This window comes from Schistocerca gregaria, chromosome 5 (genome assembly GCF_023897955.1).
Source record: "Schistocerca gregaria isolate iqSchGreg1 chromosome 5, iqSchGreg1.2, whole genome shotgun sequence".
Taxonomy (NCBI): domain Eukaryota; kingdom Metazoa; phylum Arthropoda; class Insecta; order Orthoptera; family Acrididae; genus Schistocerca; species Schistocerca gregaria.
The window spans coordinates 120,483,457-120,497,998 of NC_064924.1; the positions used below are offsets into that span (position 1 = coordinate 120,483,457).

Here is a 14,542-nt window from a genome sequence, read left to right on the forward strand (position 1 = left end):
CCTTGTGTGAATGCTCTGAAAAGCTAATCATTTGCATATCACAGCATCTTCTTCGTGTGGGTTAAATTCGCGTCTTTAGCACGTCATCTTCGTGGCGTAACAATTTTAATGGCCAGTAGTGTATAACAGAGTAGACAGCTGCGTTCGCTTTGAGTGGAATGCTAAGTGTAATATTATGAATGAGGTTGTGAGTAGCTTGAACAGAAGCAGATGGCTGCTGGCCAACTCCTAAATATAATTTGCTAGTGTGTCGCAAAATGTTAGATAGACACGATGACTGGAAAGTTCGCTGCCAAGCTTTGGAAAATACTATAGCACAACTACTGCAGGACAGTACGTTCCTTTGTGTTAATGAGGCGACGTCTTGCCGGTTCGAAAGTTGAATAGGGTCTCTACCCCTGTTGATCCATTATGGACGTGGGACAGCCGCTGGTCAAACACTTAACAAAGAACTTCTCCAAGCCGTGCAGATTGAGAACTTGTTTTGTTTCATTTCCCCTACCAGTTTCGGCAATTCAATATGCCGTCTTCAGGTCCCATATGCGCCTTTCAAAAATTATCGATATTAGCATGCTGGGGCCATCGGTTTCCGGATTTCGTGAACTCTCAGCGGCTTCCTTCGAAGACGTGACTAAGCTGCAGTCAAGTCTCCGAAGAGAGAATTTCTCAATTTGCACGGCTGTTACTAAATACAGTTTTCCATAATTCCTTCACGAAAGAAGACGAAATAAATATTCCAGAATTCGAAACCAGAACACCTGTTAGCATGAGTGACATAAAGGTAGATATCTCAGGTGTTGCGAAACAACTCAAACCACTTAAGAAAGGCAAGTCTTCCGGTCCAGATTGTATACCAGTCAGGTTCCTTTCAGAGTATGCAGACACAATAGCGCCTTTCTTAGCAATCATACAACCGCTCACTTGACGAAAGGTCTGTTCCTAAAGACTGGGAAGTACCACAGGTCACACCAATATTCAAGAAAGGAAATAGGAATAACCAGTTGAATTACAGACCCATATCTCTGACCTCAATTTGCAGTAGGATTTTGGAGCATATAATGTAATCGAACATTATGAATCACCTTGAAGAAAATAACTTATTGATACATAACCAACACGGATCCAGAAAATATCGTTCTCGTGCAACACAGCTAGCTCTTTATTCCCATGAAGTAATGAGTGCTGTCGACAAAAGATCTCAGATCAATTCCATATTCTTAGATTTTCAGAAGGCTTTTTTTACCTTTCCTCACAAGTGACTATTAATCAAATTGCGTGCACGTGGAGTGTCGTCTCAGTTGTGTGACTGGAGTAGTGATTTCCTCTCAGAGAGGTCACAGTTCGTCGCGATAGTAAATCATCGAGTAGAACAGAAGCGATATCTGGTGTTCCGCCAGATAGTGTCCTAGGCCCTCTGCTGTTTCTGATTTACATAAATGATCTAGGTGATAATCTGAGCAGCCCCCTTAGATCGTTTGCAGATGAAATTGTAATTTACCGTCTAGTAAAATCATCAGACGATCAATTCCAATTACAAAATGATCTAGAGAGAGTTTCTGTATGGTGCGAAAAGTGGAAATTGGCACTAAACAAAGAAAAGTGCGAGGTCATCCTCATGGATACTAAAAGAAATCCTATAAATTTTGGGTGTACGATAAATAGCAGAAATTTAAAGATTGTCTATTCGAGTAGGCCGTTGTGGCCGAGCGGTTCTAGGTGCTCCAGACCGGAACCGCGCTGCTGCTACGGTCGCAGGTTCGATTCCTGCCACGGGCATGGATGTGTGTGATGTCCTTAGTTTAGTTAGGTTTAAGTAGTTCTAAGTCTAGGGAACTAATGACCGCAGGTGTTAAGTCCCATAGTGCTTAGAGCCATTTGAACCATTTGTCAATTCGACTAAATCCCTAGGAATTACAATTCCTGGCAGCTTAAATTGGAAAGACCACATTGATAATATCGTGGGGAAGGCGAAACAAAGATTGCGCTTTGTTGGCAGAACACTTAGAAGATGCGACAGACCCAGTAAAGAGACAGTCCTTCCTTTGCTGGAATATTGCTGCGCGGTGTGGGATCCTTATCAGGTAGGGTTGACGGAGGACACTGGAAAAGTGCAAAGAAGGGCAGCTTGTTTCGTCTTATCGCGCAATAAGGGTGAGAGTGTCACTGATATTATACGCGAATTGGCCGCACGGGATTAGCCGAGCGGTCTCACGCGCTGCAGTCATGGACTGTGCGGCTGGTCCCGGCGGAAGTTGGAGTCCTCCCTCGGGCATGGGTGTGTGTGTTTGTCCTTAGTATAACGTTAGTTAAGTAGTGTGTAAGTTTAGGGACTGATGACCTTAGCAGTTAAGTCCCATAAGATTTCACATACATTTGAACATTTGATACGCGCGTTGGGGTGGCAGTCACTGAAGCAAAGGCGGTTTTCTTTGCGGCGAGATCTATTTAAGAAATTTCAATCACCAACTTTCTCTTCCGAATGCGAAAATATTTTGTTGATACGCACCTACGTGGGGAGAAATGATCACCATAATAAATTAAGAGAAATCAGAGCTCGAACGGAAAGATTTAGGTGTTCCTTTTTCCCGCGCGCCATTCGAGAGTGAAATGGTAGAGAAGTAGTATGAAAATGGTTCGATGAACCCACTGTCAGGCTCTTAAATGTGAATTGCAGAGTAACCATATAGATGTAGATGTAGATGTTTGGTGAATTTATCTGAAAAAAAAAGCCGTTGCCATAGTTCGGACAGACTACACTCCTGGAAATGGAAAAAAGAACACATTGACACCGGTGTGTCAGACCCACCATACTTGCTCCGGACACTGCGAGAGGGCTGTACAAGCAATGATCACACGCACGGCACAGCGGACACACCAGGAACCGCGGTGTTGGCCGTCGAATGGCGCTAGCTGCGCAGCATTTGTTCACCGCCACCGTCAGTGTCAGCCAGTTTGCCGTGGCATACGGAGCTCCATCGCAGTCTTTAACACTAGTAGCATGCCGCGACAGCGTGGACGTGAACCGTATGTGCAGTTGACGGACTTTGAGCGAGGGCGTATAGTGGGCATGCGGGAGGCCGGGTGGACGTACCGCCGAATTGCTCAACACGTGGGGCGTGAGGTCTCCACAGTACATCGATGTTGTCGCCAGTGGTCGGCGGAAGGTGCACGTGCCCGTCGACCTGGGACCGGACTGCAGCGACGCACGGATGCACGCCAAGACCGTAGGATCCTACGCAGTGCCGTAGGGGACCGCACCGCCACTTCCCAGCAAATTAGGGACACTGTTGCTCCTGGGGTATCGGCGAGGACCATTCGCAACCGTCTCCATGAAGCTGGGCTACGGTCCCGCACACCGTTAGGCCGTCTTCCGCTCACTCCCCAACATCGTGCAGACCGCCTCCAGTGGTGTCGCGACAGGCGTGAATGGAGGGACGAATGGAGACGTGTCGTCTTCAGCGATGAGAGTCGCTTCTGACTTGGTGCCAATGATGGTCGTATGCGTGTTTGGCGCCGTGCAGGTGAGCGCCACAATCAGGACTGCATACGACCGAGGCACACAGGGCCAACACCCGGCATCATGGTGTGGGGAGCGATCTCCTACACTGGCCGTACACCTCTGGTGATCGTCGAGGGGACACTGAATAGTGCACGGTACATCCAAACCGTCATCGAACCCATCGTTCTACCATTCCTAGACCGGCAAGGGAACTTGCTGTTCCAACAGGACAATGCACGTCCGCATGTATCCCGTGCCACCCAACGTGCTCTAGAAGGTGTAAGTCGACTACCCTGGCCAGCAAGATCTCCGGATCTGTCCCCCATTGAGCATGTTTGGGACTGGATGAGGCGTCGTCTCACGCGGTCTGCACGCCCAGCACGAACGCTGGTCCGACTGAGGCGCCAGGTGGAAATGGCATGGCAAGCCGTTGCACAGGACTACATCCAGCATCTCTACGATCGTCTCCATGGGAGAACAGCAGCCTGCATTGCTGCGAAAGGTGGATATACACTGTACTAATGCCGACATTGTGCATGCTCTGTTGCCTGTGTCTATGTGCCTGTGGTTCTGTGAGTGTGATCATGTGATGTATCTGACCCCAGGAATGTGTCAATAAAGTTTCCCCTTCCTGGGACAATGAATTCACGGTGTTCTTATTTCAATTTCCAGGAGTGTATGTTATGCCATTAACAGTGGCCGAAATGCTTAGCGTTCGCAGCAGGTAACAGCGAGTCTCAACACAAGAGGCGTACCAAGTATGACTGGGGTGTAATTCCCACCGCCCACCATTTCACACTTACCAACATTTAATGCACAGATAACATCATGGAGATATAACTAAGTTTATTTTCCTCACTTAACTAACAGATATTAACATTAAAAATGCGCAGGATATTTATGTATTAGGTTAGTAACAATATAAAAGTTGTTGTTATAAGCTGGCCGGTGTGCCGAGCGGTTCTAGGCGCTTCAGTATGGAACCGCGCGACCGCTACGGTCGCAGGTTCGAATCCTGCCTCGGGCATGGATGTGTGTGATGTCCTTAGGTTAGTTAGGTTTTAGTAGGTCTAGGGGACTGATGATCTCAGATGTTATGTCCCATAGTGCTCAGAGTCATTTGAAACATTTTTGTTGGTATAATATTTTATGAAGCGTCATTCATGGTTCAAAATGGCTCTGAGCACTACGGGATTTAACATCTGTGGTCATCAGTCCCCTATAACTTAGAACCACTTAAACCTAACTAACATAAGGATATCACACACATCCATGCCCAAGGCAGGATTGGAACCTGCGACCGTAGCGGTCACGCGGTTCCAGACTGAAGCGCCTAGAACCACACGGCCACACCGGCCGGCGCGTCATTCATTTTTAATACTTAGTGTTTGATGTGTTTTTAGTCAGTGTTGGAGTGTGAACTATTACACAGCTCTTTTCAGTTAACGTAAGCGAACTGGATCACAGTTGTGAAAAATGTTGTAATAATAATGCTCGTCACTGGGATGTTGTGACCAAGCTAAGGAGAAAACTATAGCGGGGGCCCGTGGGAAGCAAACTACATCTACAACTATACGATCACTCTGCAATTCACACTTATGTGCCTGGAGAGTGTTCATCGAACCACCTACACACTAACTATTTCTCTACTTTTGCACTCTCTAACAGTGCGCGGGTTTAACGAACAACAAAATACATCGATGCAAACTCTGATTTCTCACATTTGATTACGATGATCATTTGCCCCTATGTAGGTGGACGGCAACAAACTATTTTCGCATTCAGAGGAGAAATTGGTGATTGATATTTCGTGAAAAGATCTTGCCGCAACCAAAAGCGCATTTGTTTTAATGACTGCCACCTCAACTCGCACATCACATCTTATGGCGACTTTACTAGACGGCATTATCTGCAAAAAACGCAAGAGGACGGCTCAGATTGTCTCCTACTTCCTTAACATGGACTAGGAACAGCAGAGGGCTCATAACACTTCCTTGGGGAACACTAGATATCACTTCTGTTTTACTCGAAGACCTTCCGGCAATTTCTTCGGATACTTTCTGTCAGGAAATCAGACATTCAGTCGCACAACTGAGACGATACTGCAAAGACATGAATTTGTTTAGACGCCGCTTGTGAGGAACAGTTTCAAAAGCCTTCTGAAAATCAAGAAACATGGAATCAGTTTAAGATCCCCTGTCGATAGTATTCATTACTTCGTGTCATGAAACATAAATAGCTCTTTCTAGGTCTAGCTGTGTTTGACAAGAACGATATTTTCTGAATCCGTTCTATGGGCCAATAGGCCGTTACCATAGACGTAATTTATGAAGTTCGGGCACAGTGTATGTTCCACAGTCCTACTGAAAATCCATTTTAGTGATATGGGTCTGTAATCACTGGGATTACTCCTACTGTCTTTCTTGGGTATTGGTGTGAGCTATGAAACTTTCTAGTCTTTAACTACGCATCTTCCGTCGAGCGAGCGGCTGTATAGGATGGCTAAGTATGGTGCTATTCTATCAGCATACTCTGAAAGGAACGTAATCGGTGCAGAATCTGGACCGGAAGACTTGCCTTTGTTAACTGATTTAAGTTGCTTTCCTACTCGGAAGATATCCGCTTCTCACTTATTGATGATGTTAGTTGTTCTTGAATCAAATTCCTTGAATATTTGCTTTGTCTTGTTTAGTGAACTCTTTAGTGGCACTGCTATCAGTAATACTATCAGTATTATTACTATGTGTATCGCGCAGTGAAGGTATTGATTATGGTTTGCAGCTGGTGTATCTTACTTATCACCCGATTATCTGTGGATTTTTTTAATTTTTTTTTTTGCAAGATAGGGTTTTGTTGCGAAAACTATTAAAACATATTGTACTGAAGTCAACGCAAAATTTCGAGCTTATCTAAAACTTCACTAATCCTGGAGATTTTGTATTCTTTTAAATTTTTTATGTTTTTTGTCGTTGTTTCTACTATAGTGTTCTGACCTGTTTTGTGTACGATTGTAGTACAAATCTCTCAACTGCCGTCGATACTATTTCTCTGAATTTAACCCACATCTGACATATGCTTGTGTATTGTATATTGAACCATGGACCTAGAAACGACGGAGAGGTTTCGTCCCGCCGTTGCCCTCAGTGGTTCACAACCCTACAGCAGGCCACAGCAGTCCACAAAAATCAAACCCCTGGTTATTGTCCGGTTCGGTCCCCAGTGAACCCCCGGGAACGCCTCATATCACACGAGTGTACCTTAAATGTTTGTGTGGTACAGTAATGATGTTGTACGCGTACGTGGAGACAGTGTTTGTGCAGCAATCGCCGACATAGTGTAACAGCGACGGAATAAGGTAAACTAGCCCGCCATTCGCCGAGGCAGATGGAAAACCACCTAAAAACCATCCACAGGCTGGCCGGCACACCGGATCTCGACACTAATCCACCGGTAAGCAGTGAGTCAGACCGCGCGGCTCGCCGGGCGGACGATGTATGCTTACATAGCTAGTTTGGAAGGAGTGGAGATTGTTTCTTAGGAAGGTGTCAAGCGAATTTCCATTTTCGTTTTCAAACACATATATATTGTGCTTTTTTGTTGTAGGTTTGTATATTGTGATTTTCAGTCTCGCTACAACGACCTTGTGGTCACTAGGCCCTGAGTCCCTAGTGATGCTCCCTATTTGTTCGGAATGTATTGTTGTGAAGAGGTCAGTTATCGCAACCAAATTTACAAATCGACTGGGCTCCTGAGCTAATAGCTCAAAATAATTTTCGGACAACGCATTTAGTACAACACAGGACGATGATTTATTCCTACCACCACCTTCAAACATATGTTTTCGCTAGCGCGTCGAGGGCAGACTGTAGTCACCACCAACATATTTGAAATGTGATTCAGGTTTCTTAACTGTGGATCAACACATTCACCTGAGTTAGGGGTCAGTAAAAGAAACCAATTATTACTTTATCCTGGCAGTCAAATATAACCTCCACTCATACTAATTCAAAGGAACTATCCGATTCAGTTCCTCTATAAAATAAAACACTACTAACAGCAACAAACACGTCACCATCAACTGTGTATTTAATCTATGCTTTCTGAACACAGTTTGGTCCTTTGTAAAAATAGCGCCTGGACTTATCTCCGGCTTTAGGCAGCTTTCAGAACCTTTAACAAATTGATCTTCATTGCTTTCCATTAGTGCTTGGACCTCTGATTCTTTCCTAACACAGCTACGACACTGAAAGAGTATAACACCGACGGTTCCCAGGTGTACCCTCGTCCTCTGCTTGCCCTGCGCCCTTGGAGACTGGAGACTTTTTGTAGCAAGAAATGGTGGGGGCTAGGCATTGTAGGCTGCTTGTAATGATGGCAGACTATAGTAACCACGGGGGCAGACTCCTGGGCGTTGACGACTTTGTGTGTAGCGTCGAAAGGGTGATGACCTCTGTCTCCAGGACACAAGTAGCCAAGCTTATGATCGATTTTTTGACGGCAAATGGACATGTAGGCCTAGTAGTCGATTTCTGGGACTTTCAATGAGTCCACCTTGGCTTAGTATTTGTTAGAAAATGTAAACGTAGACGGGCTTTAAAGTTTTGTAGAGAAATGTGTTAATGCACATTAGCAGTTTGAAATACTAACCGTCTCCTGTGAAGATATTTTGAATCAGCAATACATTTGGCTGCCAGTTAGAGTGTACTGAAATAATTAGTGCCACGAGTACAGTTGTATTTTTAAAGAATAAATCAGTGAAACTCAAAGATATTCGTTGTGTCACTTAGCTTGTTTGTTGTAAAAAACACCAATTACATTTCTTTAATTAAATCGTAGTTAACAAATCTTCAAAGACATTATCAACTCGTAATCGTTTAATAACTGAAATTGTTTTGCAGCTGTGTGCGACTGGTCACTACAGTCAAAATGGGATGATGTTTTACATTCGCGTGTTACTTGTACCAAAACGGGATGGTAGCTAACAAAGTGTCTTGAGAGTGTTCTGGCGTTTAAAGAACACACAACAAAAAGATGAACTCGATGTGGAAAAATAATAGCGCAAGCGAAACGAAACCTTTCAACTAAGAACCGAGATCGAAGAGAAACAAAATAGGTATATAGTTCAACTGAAGACGTAGTCGGCGAAGATCATAGTGATGTGGATGATACAGTTCCAAATAATGTAACGTCGAACTATTGACAAGAATTCTAAAAAATTATCCAGCGATCGATTCAATACAAATTGTGCGCTCAAAATATTTTCCATGCTATAATCTTTTGAGAAAGAAATAATCAAAACTTCCTGTAGCGGAAAACAGAACAAAAATCAAAACCTCATTCTCTAACATGTAAGAAAAGCATTACAAACAGAGTTCGTTAAAAAAGGGACGTATTTTCTATTTCTTCATATTTGCCATATAACTGTGTAGCTCTACCGCTATGTACCATTAAATTTATTTTACCTGTATCGAGTTCATTGCTCATAGACTGCTTCTGACAAAACGCCGTTCGGCCAGCTATCCTATACGTACGCTGTACTAGAACATATTCCGCTGTTGCACAATGTATATCTGTAATTGTAGCATACCGTAAAGAGCTGCTCTATTGTTGCAGTCGATGTAGAGTGTCAAAATATACCGCTATATGCAGCTCTACGGAATAAAAATCTTTTAAGTGAGGATCACATTATGTCGTGTGATACTAATAACGATTGCACCACATTTAATTTTGATTTCAGTAATAGTCCGATGCGTTAGTAGTACTAATATCCCCGTATAACCCAGACCAACCGTTATCTTGTAAAGAACTGCACGCAAAAGTAAGTGGCACTGTGTACTTATAATAAAATATCTTCTTTCCAAATTGGCATATAGCTGAAACTAACATTATACTAATATTTTAACGAGCTACTACACTAAGTGATCAAAAGCATCCGGACTCCCCCAAAAACATACGTTTTTCATATTGGCCGCCTTGTGTTGCCACCTAGAGCCAAGTACTCCACATCAGCGACCTCAGTAGTCATTAGACATCGTGAGAGAAGAGAACTGGGCGCTCAGCGGAACTCTTGGACTTCGATTGTGGTCAGGTGATTGGGTGTCACTTGTGTCATACAACTGAACGCGAGATTTCCGCACTCCTAAACGTCCATAGATCCACTGTTTCCGATGTGATAGTGAAGTGGAAACGTGAAGGGACACGTTGAGCACAAACGAGTACAGCCAGACCTCGTCTGTTGATTCACAGAGATCGCCGACAGCTGAAGAGGGTCGTAATGTCTAATACGCAGACATACATCCAGATCATCACACAGGAATTCCAACCTGCATCAGTATCCACAGCAAGTACTGTGACAGTTAGGCGGGAGGTGACAAAAATTGGGTTTCGTGGGGTGACGAATCACGATATACAATGTGGCGATCTGATGGCAGGATGTGGGTATGGCAAACGCCCGTTGAACGTCATCTGCCAGCGTGTGTATTGCCAACAGTATAATTCGGAGGTGGTGGTGTTACGGTGCGGTCGTGTTTTTCATGAAGGGAGTTTGCACTCCTTGTTGTTTTGCGTGGCGGAAACACAGCACAGGCTTGCATTGATGTTTTAATCACCTCCATGCTTTCCACTGTTGAAGGGCAATTCGTGGATGGCGACTGCATATTCCAACACGATTGAGCGTCTGTTCATAATGCACGGCCTGTGGCGGAATGGTTACGCGACACTAACGTCCCTGTAATGGACTGGCCAGCACAGAGCCCTAACCTGAATCCTACAGCAAACCTTTCGGAAGTTTTGGAATGCCAACCTCTCTCCAGTGCAGCACTCCGTGAAGAATAGGCTGCCATTCCTCAAGAAACCTTCCAGCACCTTATTGAACGTATGCCTGCTAGAGTGGAAGCTATCATGAATGGTAAGGGTGGGCCAACACCATACTGAATTCCAGCGTTAACGATGGAGAGCGCCACGAACTTGTAAGTCATTTTCAGCCAGGTGTCCGGATACTTTTGATGACGTATTGTATGAAGCGCATAAGTTTCCAGTGCCTATTGAAACACCAGTGTGTGCTAAAGCGAAACAGTTGTATACCAGCAAAAAAGGTAAGACGACTGAACGCTTAGGTTTTGAAAAGAGCATATCCTAAGGCAGCGATAATAGATCCAGAACCTATAGGCACTAACAGTGCTCAAACAGGCTTTTATTGTCATCGACCGCTTTGCCAGCCTTCTCTACATAAGAGTTAGTTTCGAAACTACCAAGAACAATTTTTGCAGCAAAGCTCTTTGATCTACATCAGAAAACGACTGCCGGCCTTAGTGGCCGAGCGGTTCTAGGCGCTACAGTCTGGAACCAGGCAACCGCTACGGTCGCAGTTTCGAATCCTGCCTCGGGCATGGAGGTGTGTGATGTCCTTAGGTTAGTTAGGTTTAAGTAGTTCTAAGTTCTAGGGGACTCATGACCTCAGCAGTTAAGTTCCATAGTGCTCAGAGCCATTTGAACCATTTTTTAGAAAACGACTGCTGACGAGACGCGCATTGACTCACCTTGAACATGCCCTTCAGTTTGCCGGATGTGAACGTAGGGCTTAACTTGATCCTCAGTTGGCGCCACTTCTTTCCTCCCAACGCGAAGAGATGTTTGTTCAGAGGTTCTTCGTCATCGATGAAAAGTCCCCTATCGTGGAACGTCCCGAAATCCTTGACAAGGATGTGGCGGATCAGTTCAGGGTCACGGACAAGCAGTAGTGGGCGACGGAATCCGTAAAACCCAACATACCTCTCTCCTGAAATAAAAACAGAGTAATTAGTGCTACGGCATAAGCAAACAGCAGAGATCTATCAGACGTAGTAATGCATACATGTCACCACAGTTGCCCTACTGATTCTCGGTGTTAACTATATCCACAGCTGACAATGGGATCGCACGGCAGTCGGATTTTTGTAATTTTTTGCATTTATCGTACGTCTAGTTCAGAACTCAAATATACCTCATAGAAAGCAGTTGGCTGCAACTTTCAAAAATTCTCGAGAAAATAGACTTGGTGAAAATTTCTTTACACATTTACTACGACGAAGTAAGGTATATTTCAAGGGTAGTAGTGCGAGTGGTCTGTGGTTAAAGTGCTCGCTCGCTGTGTGAGAGACCTGGGTTCCATTCCAGACTGAGCAAGTTCTAAACTGAATTGCATGTTCCTGAAGTGAAGCATACACAAGGCGGACAAGTCTGGTAATTGCCAATTCGAGGGTCCTTTGGGTCATTACCTTTTCCTTTTTTTTCCCATTTCATTCGAACACCTTTGTCATTTAAATACAATATTCATCAAATAGTAATTTTTATGAAGAATGTACGTCTTCTTATTTCTGACTTTATAATGGGTAGAAAGTAGACTAAAACTGAAGAAACTGCAAAAAGGTGGGAATTTAAAGAGATGGGACCTGGATGAACTGAAAGAACTGTACAGCGTTTCAGGGAGAGCATAAGGCAACAATTGCTAGGAATGGGGGATATAAATATAGTAGAAGAAGAATGGGTAGCTTTGAGGGATGAGGTACTGAAGGCAGCAGAGGATCAAGTAGGTAAAAAGACGAGGGCTAGTAGAAATCCTTGGGTAACAGAAGAAATACTGAATTTAATTGATGAAAGGAGAAACTATAAAAATGCAGTAAATGAAGCAGGGAAAAAGGAATACAAACGTCTCAAAAATGAGATCGACACGAACGCAAAATAATTTTATTTAAAAAAGCGGATAAAGTGCCACTAGAAGCCTTCCTAAAAGACAACTTCCATTCCTTCCGAACTGACTATGCGAACGTAGACGAGATGTGCCTCAAATTCAAAGATATAGTAGCAACAGCAATTGAGATATTCATACCTCATAAATTGGTAAGAGATGGAACGGATCCCCCGTGGTACACAAAAAAGGTCCGAACTCTGTTGCAGAGGCAACGGAAAAAGCATGCGAAGTTCAGAAGAACGTGAAATCCCGAAGATGGGCTAAAATTTACAGACGCCCGAAATTTGGCACGTACTTCGATGCGAGATGCCATTAATAGGTTCCACAACGAAACATTGTCTCGAAATTTGGTAGAAAATCCGAAGAAATTCTGGTCGTATGTAAAGTACACAAGCGGCAAGACGCAGTCAATACCTTCGCTGCGCAGTACCGATGGTACTGTTGTCGACGACTGTGCCGCTAAAGCGGAGTTATTGAACGCAGTTTTCCAAAATTCCTTCACCAGGGAAGACGAATGGAATATTCCAGAATTTGAAACACGAACATCTACTAGCATGAGTTTCTTAGAAGTAGATACCTTAGGGGTTGTGAAACAACTCAAATCGCTTGATACGGGCAAGTCTTCAGGTCCAGATTTATACCGATTAGGTTCCTTTCAGATTACGCTGATACTATAGCTCCCTACTTAGCACTCATATACAACCGCTCGCTCACCGATAGATCTGTACCTACAGATTGGAAAATTGCGCAGGTCGCAACAGTGTTCAAGAAGGGTAGTAGGAGTAATCCATTTACCTACAGACCTATATCATTGACGTCGGTTTGCAGTAGGGTTTTGGAGCATATACTGTATTCAAACATTATGAATCACCTCGAAGGGAACGATCTATTGACACGTAATCAGCATGGCTTCAGAAAACATCGCTCTTGTGCAACGCAGCTAGCTCTTTATTCGCACGAAGTAATGGCCGCTATCGACAGGGGATCTCAAGTTGATTCCGTATTTCTAGATTTCCGGAAAGCATTTGACACCGTTCCTCATAAGCGACTTCTAATCAAGCTGCGGAGCTATGGGGTATTGTCTCAGTTGTGCGACTGGATTCGTGATTTCCTGTCAGGAAGGTCGCAGTTCGTAGTAATAGACGGCAAATCATCGAGTAAAACTGAAGTGATATCAGGTGTTGCCCAGGGAAGCGTCCTGGGACCTCTACTGTTCCTGATCTATATAAATGACCTGGGTGTCAATCTGAGCAGTTCTCTTAGACTGTTCGCAGATGATGCTGTAATTTACCGTCTAGTAAGGTCATCCGAAGACCAGTATCAGTTGCAAAGCGATTTAGAAAAGGTTGCTGTATGGTGTGTCAGGTGGCAGTTGACGCTAAATAACGAAAAGTGTGAGATGATCCACATGAGTTCCAAAAGAAATCCGTTGGAATTCGATTACTCGATAAATAGTACAATTCTCAAGGCAGTCAATTCAACTAAGTACCTGGGTGTTAAAATTACGAACAACTTCAATTGGAAGGACCACATAGATAATATTGTCGGGAAGGCGAGCCAAAGGTTGCGTTTCATTGGCAGGACACTTAGAAGATGCAACAAGTCCACTAAAGAGACAGCTTACACAACATTCGTTCGTCCTCTGTTAGAATATTGCTGCGCGGTGTGGGATCCTTACCAGGTGGGATTGACGGAGGACATCGAAAGGGTGCAAAAAAGGGCAGCTCGTTTTGTATTATCGCGTTATAGGGGAGAGAGTGTGGCAGATATGATACACGAGTTGGGATGGAAGTCATTACAGCATAGACGTTTTTCGTCGCGTCGAGACCTTTTTACGAAATTTCAGTCACCAACTTTCTCTTCCGAATGCGAAAATATTTTGTTGAGCCCAACCTACATAGGTAGGAATGATCATCAAAATAAAATAAGAGAAATCAGAGCTCGAACAGAAAGGTTTAGGTGTTCATTTTTCCCGCTCGCTGTTCGGGAGTGGAATAGTAGAGAGATAGTATGATTGTGGTTCGATGAACCCTCTGCCAAGCACTTAAATGTGAATTGCAGAGTAGTCATGTAGATGTAGAAGTGCAAAATGGCTAAGCAGGGATGGCTAGAGGACAAATGTAAGGGGTAAGATAGATACTGCCTACAGGAAAATTAAAGAGATCTTTGGACAAAAGAGAACCACTTGTATGAATATCAAGAGCTCAGATGGAAACCCAGTTCTAAGCAAAGAAGGGAAAGCAGAAAGGAGGAAGGAGTATATAGAGGTTCAATACAAGGGCGATGTACTTGAGGACAATATTATGAATATGGAA

The 14,542-nt window shown here is 44.0% G+C and overlaps 1 protein-coding gene across 1 annotated transcript in view; it reads right to left on the reverse strand.

Annotated features, from left to right (window-relative positions):
* LOC126272837 (cytochrome P450 6k1-like) overlaps window positions 1-14,542 on the reverse strand; it is a 57,220-nt gene that overhangs the window by 28,931 nt on the left and 13,747 nt on the right. Inside the window, exon 3 of the mRNA XM_049976040.1 lies at window positions 11,038-11,276. Coding sequence (XP_049831997.1) covers window positions 11,038-11,276 — 239 coding nt within the window. The remainder of the gene's footprint in view (window positions 1-11,037; window positions 11,277-14,542) is intronic.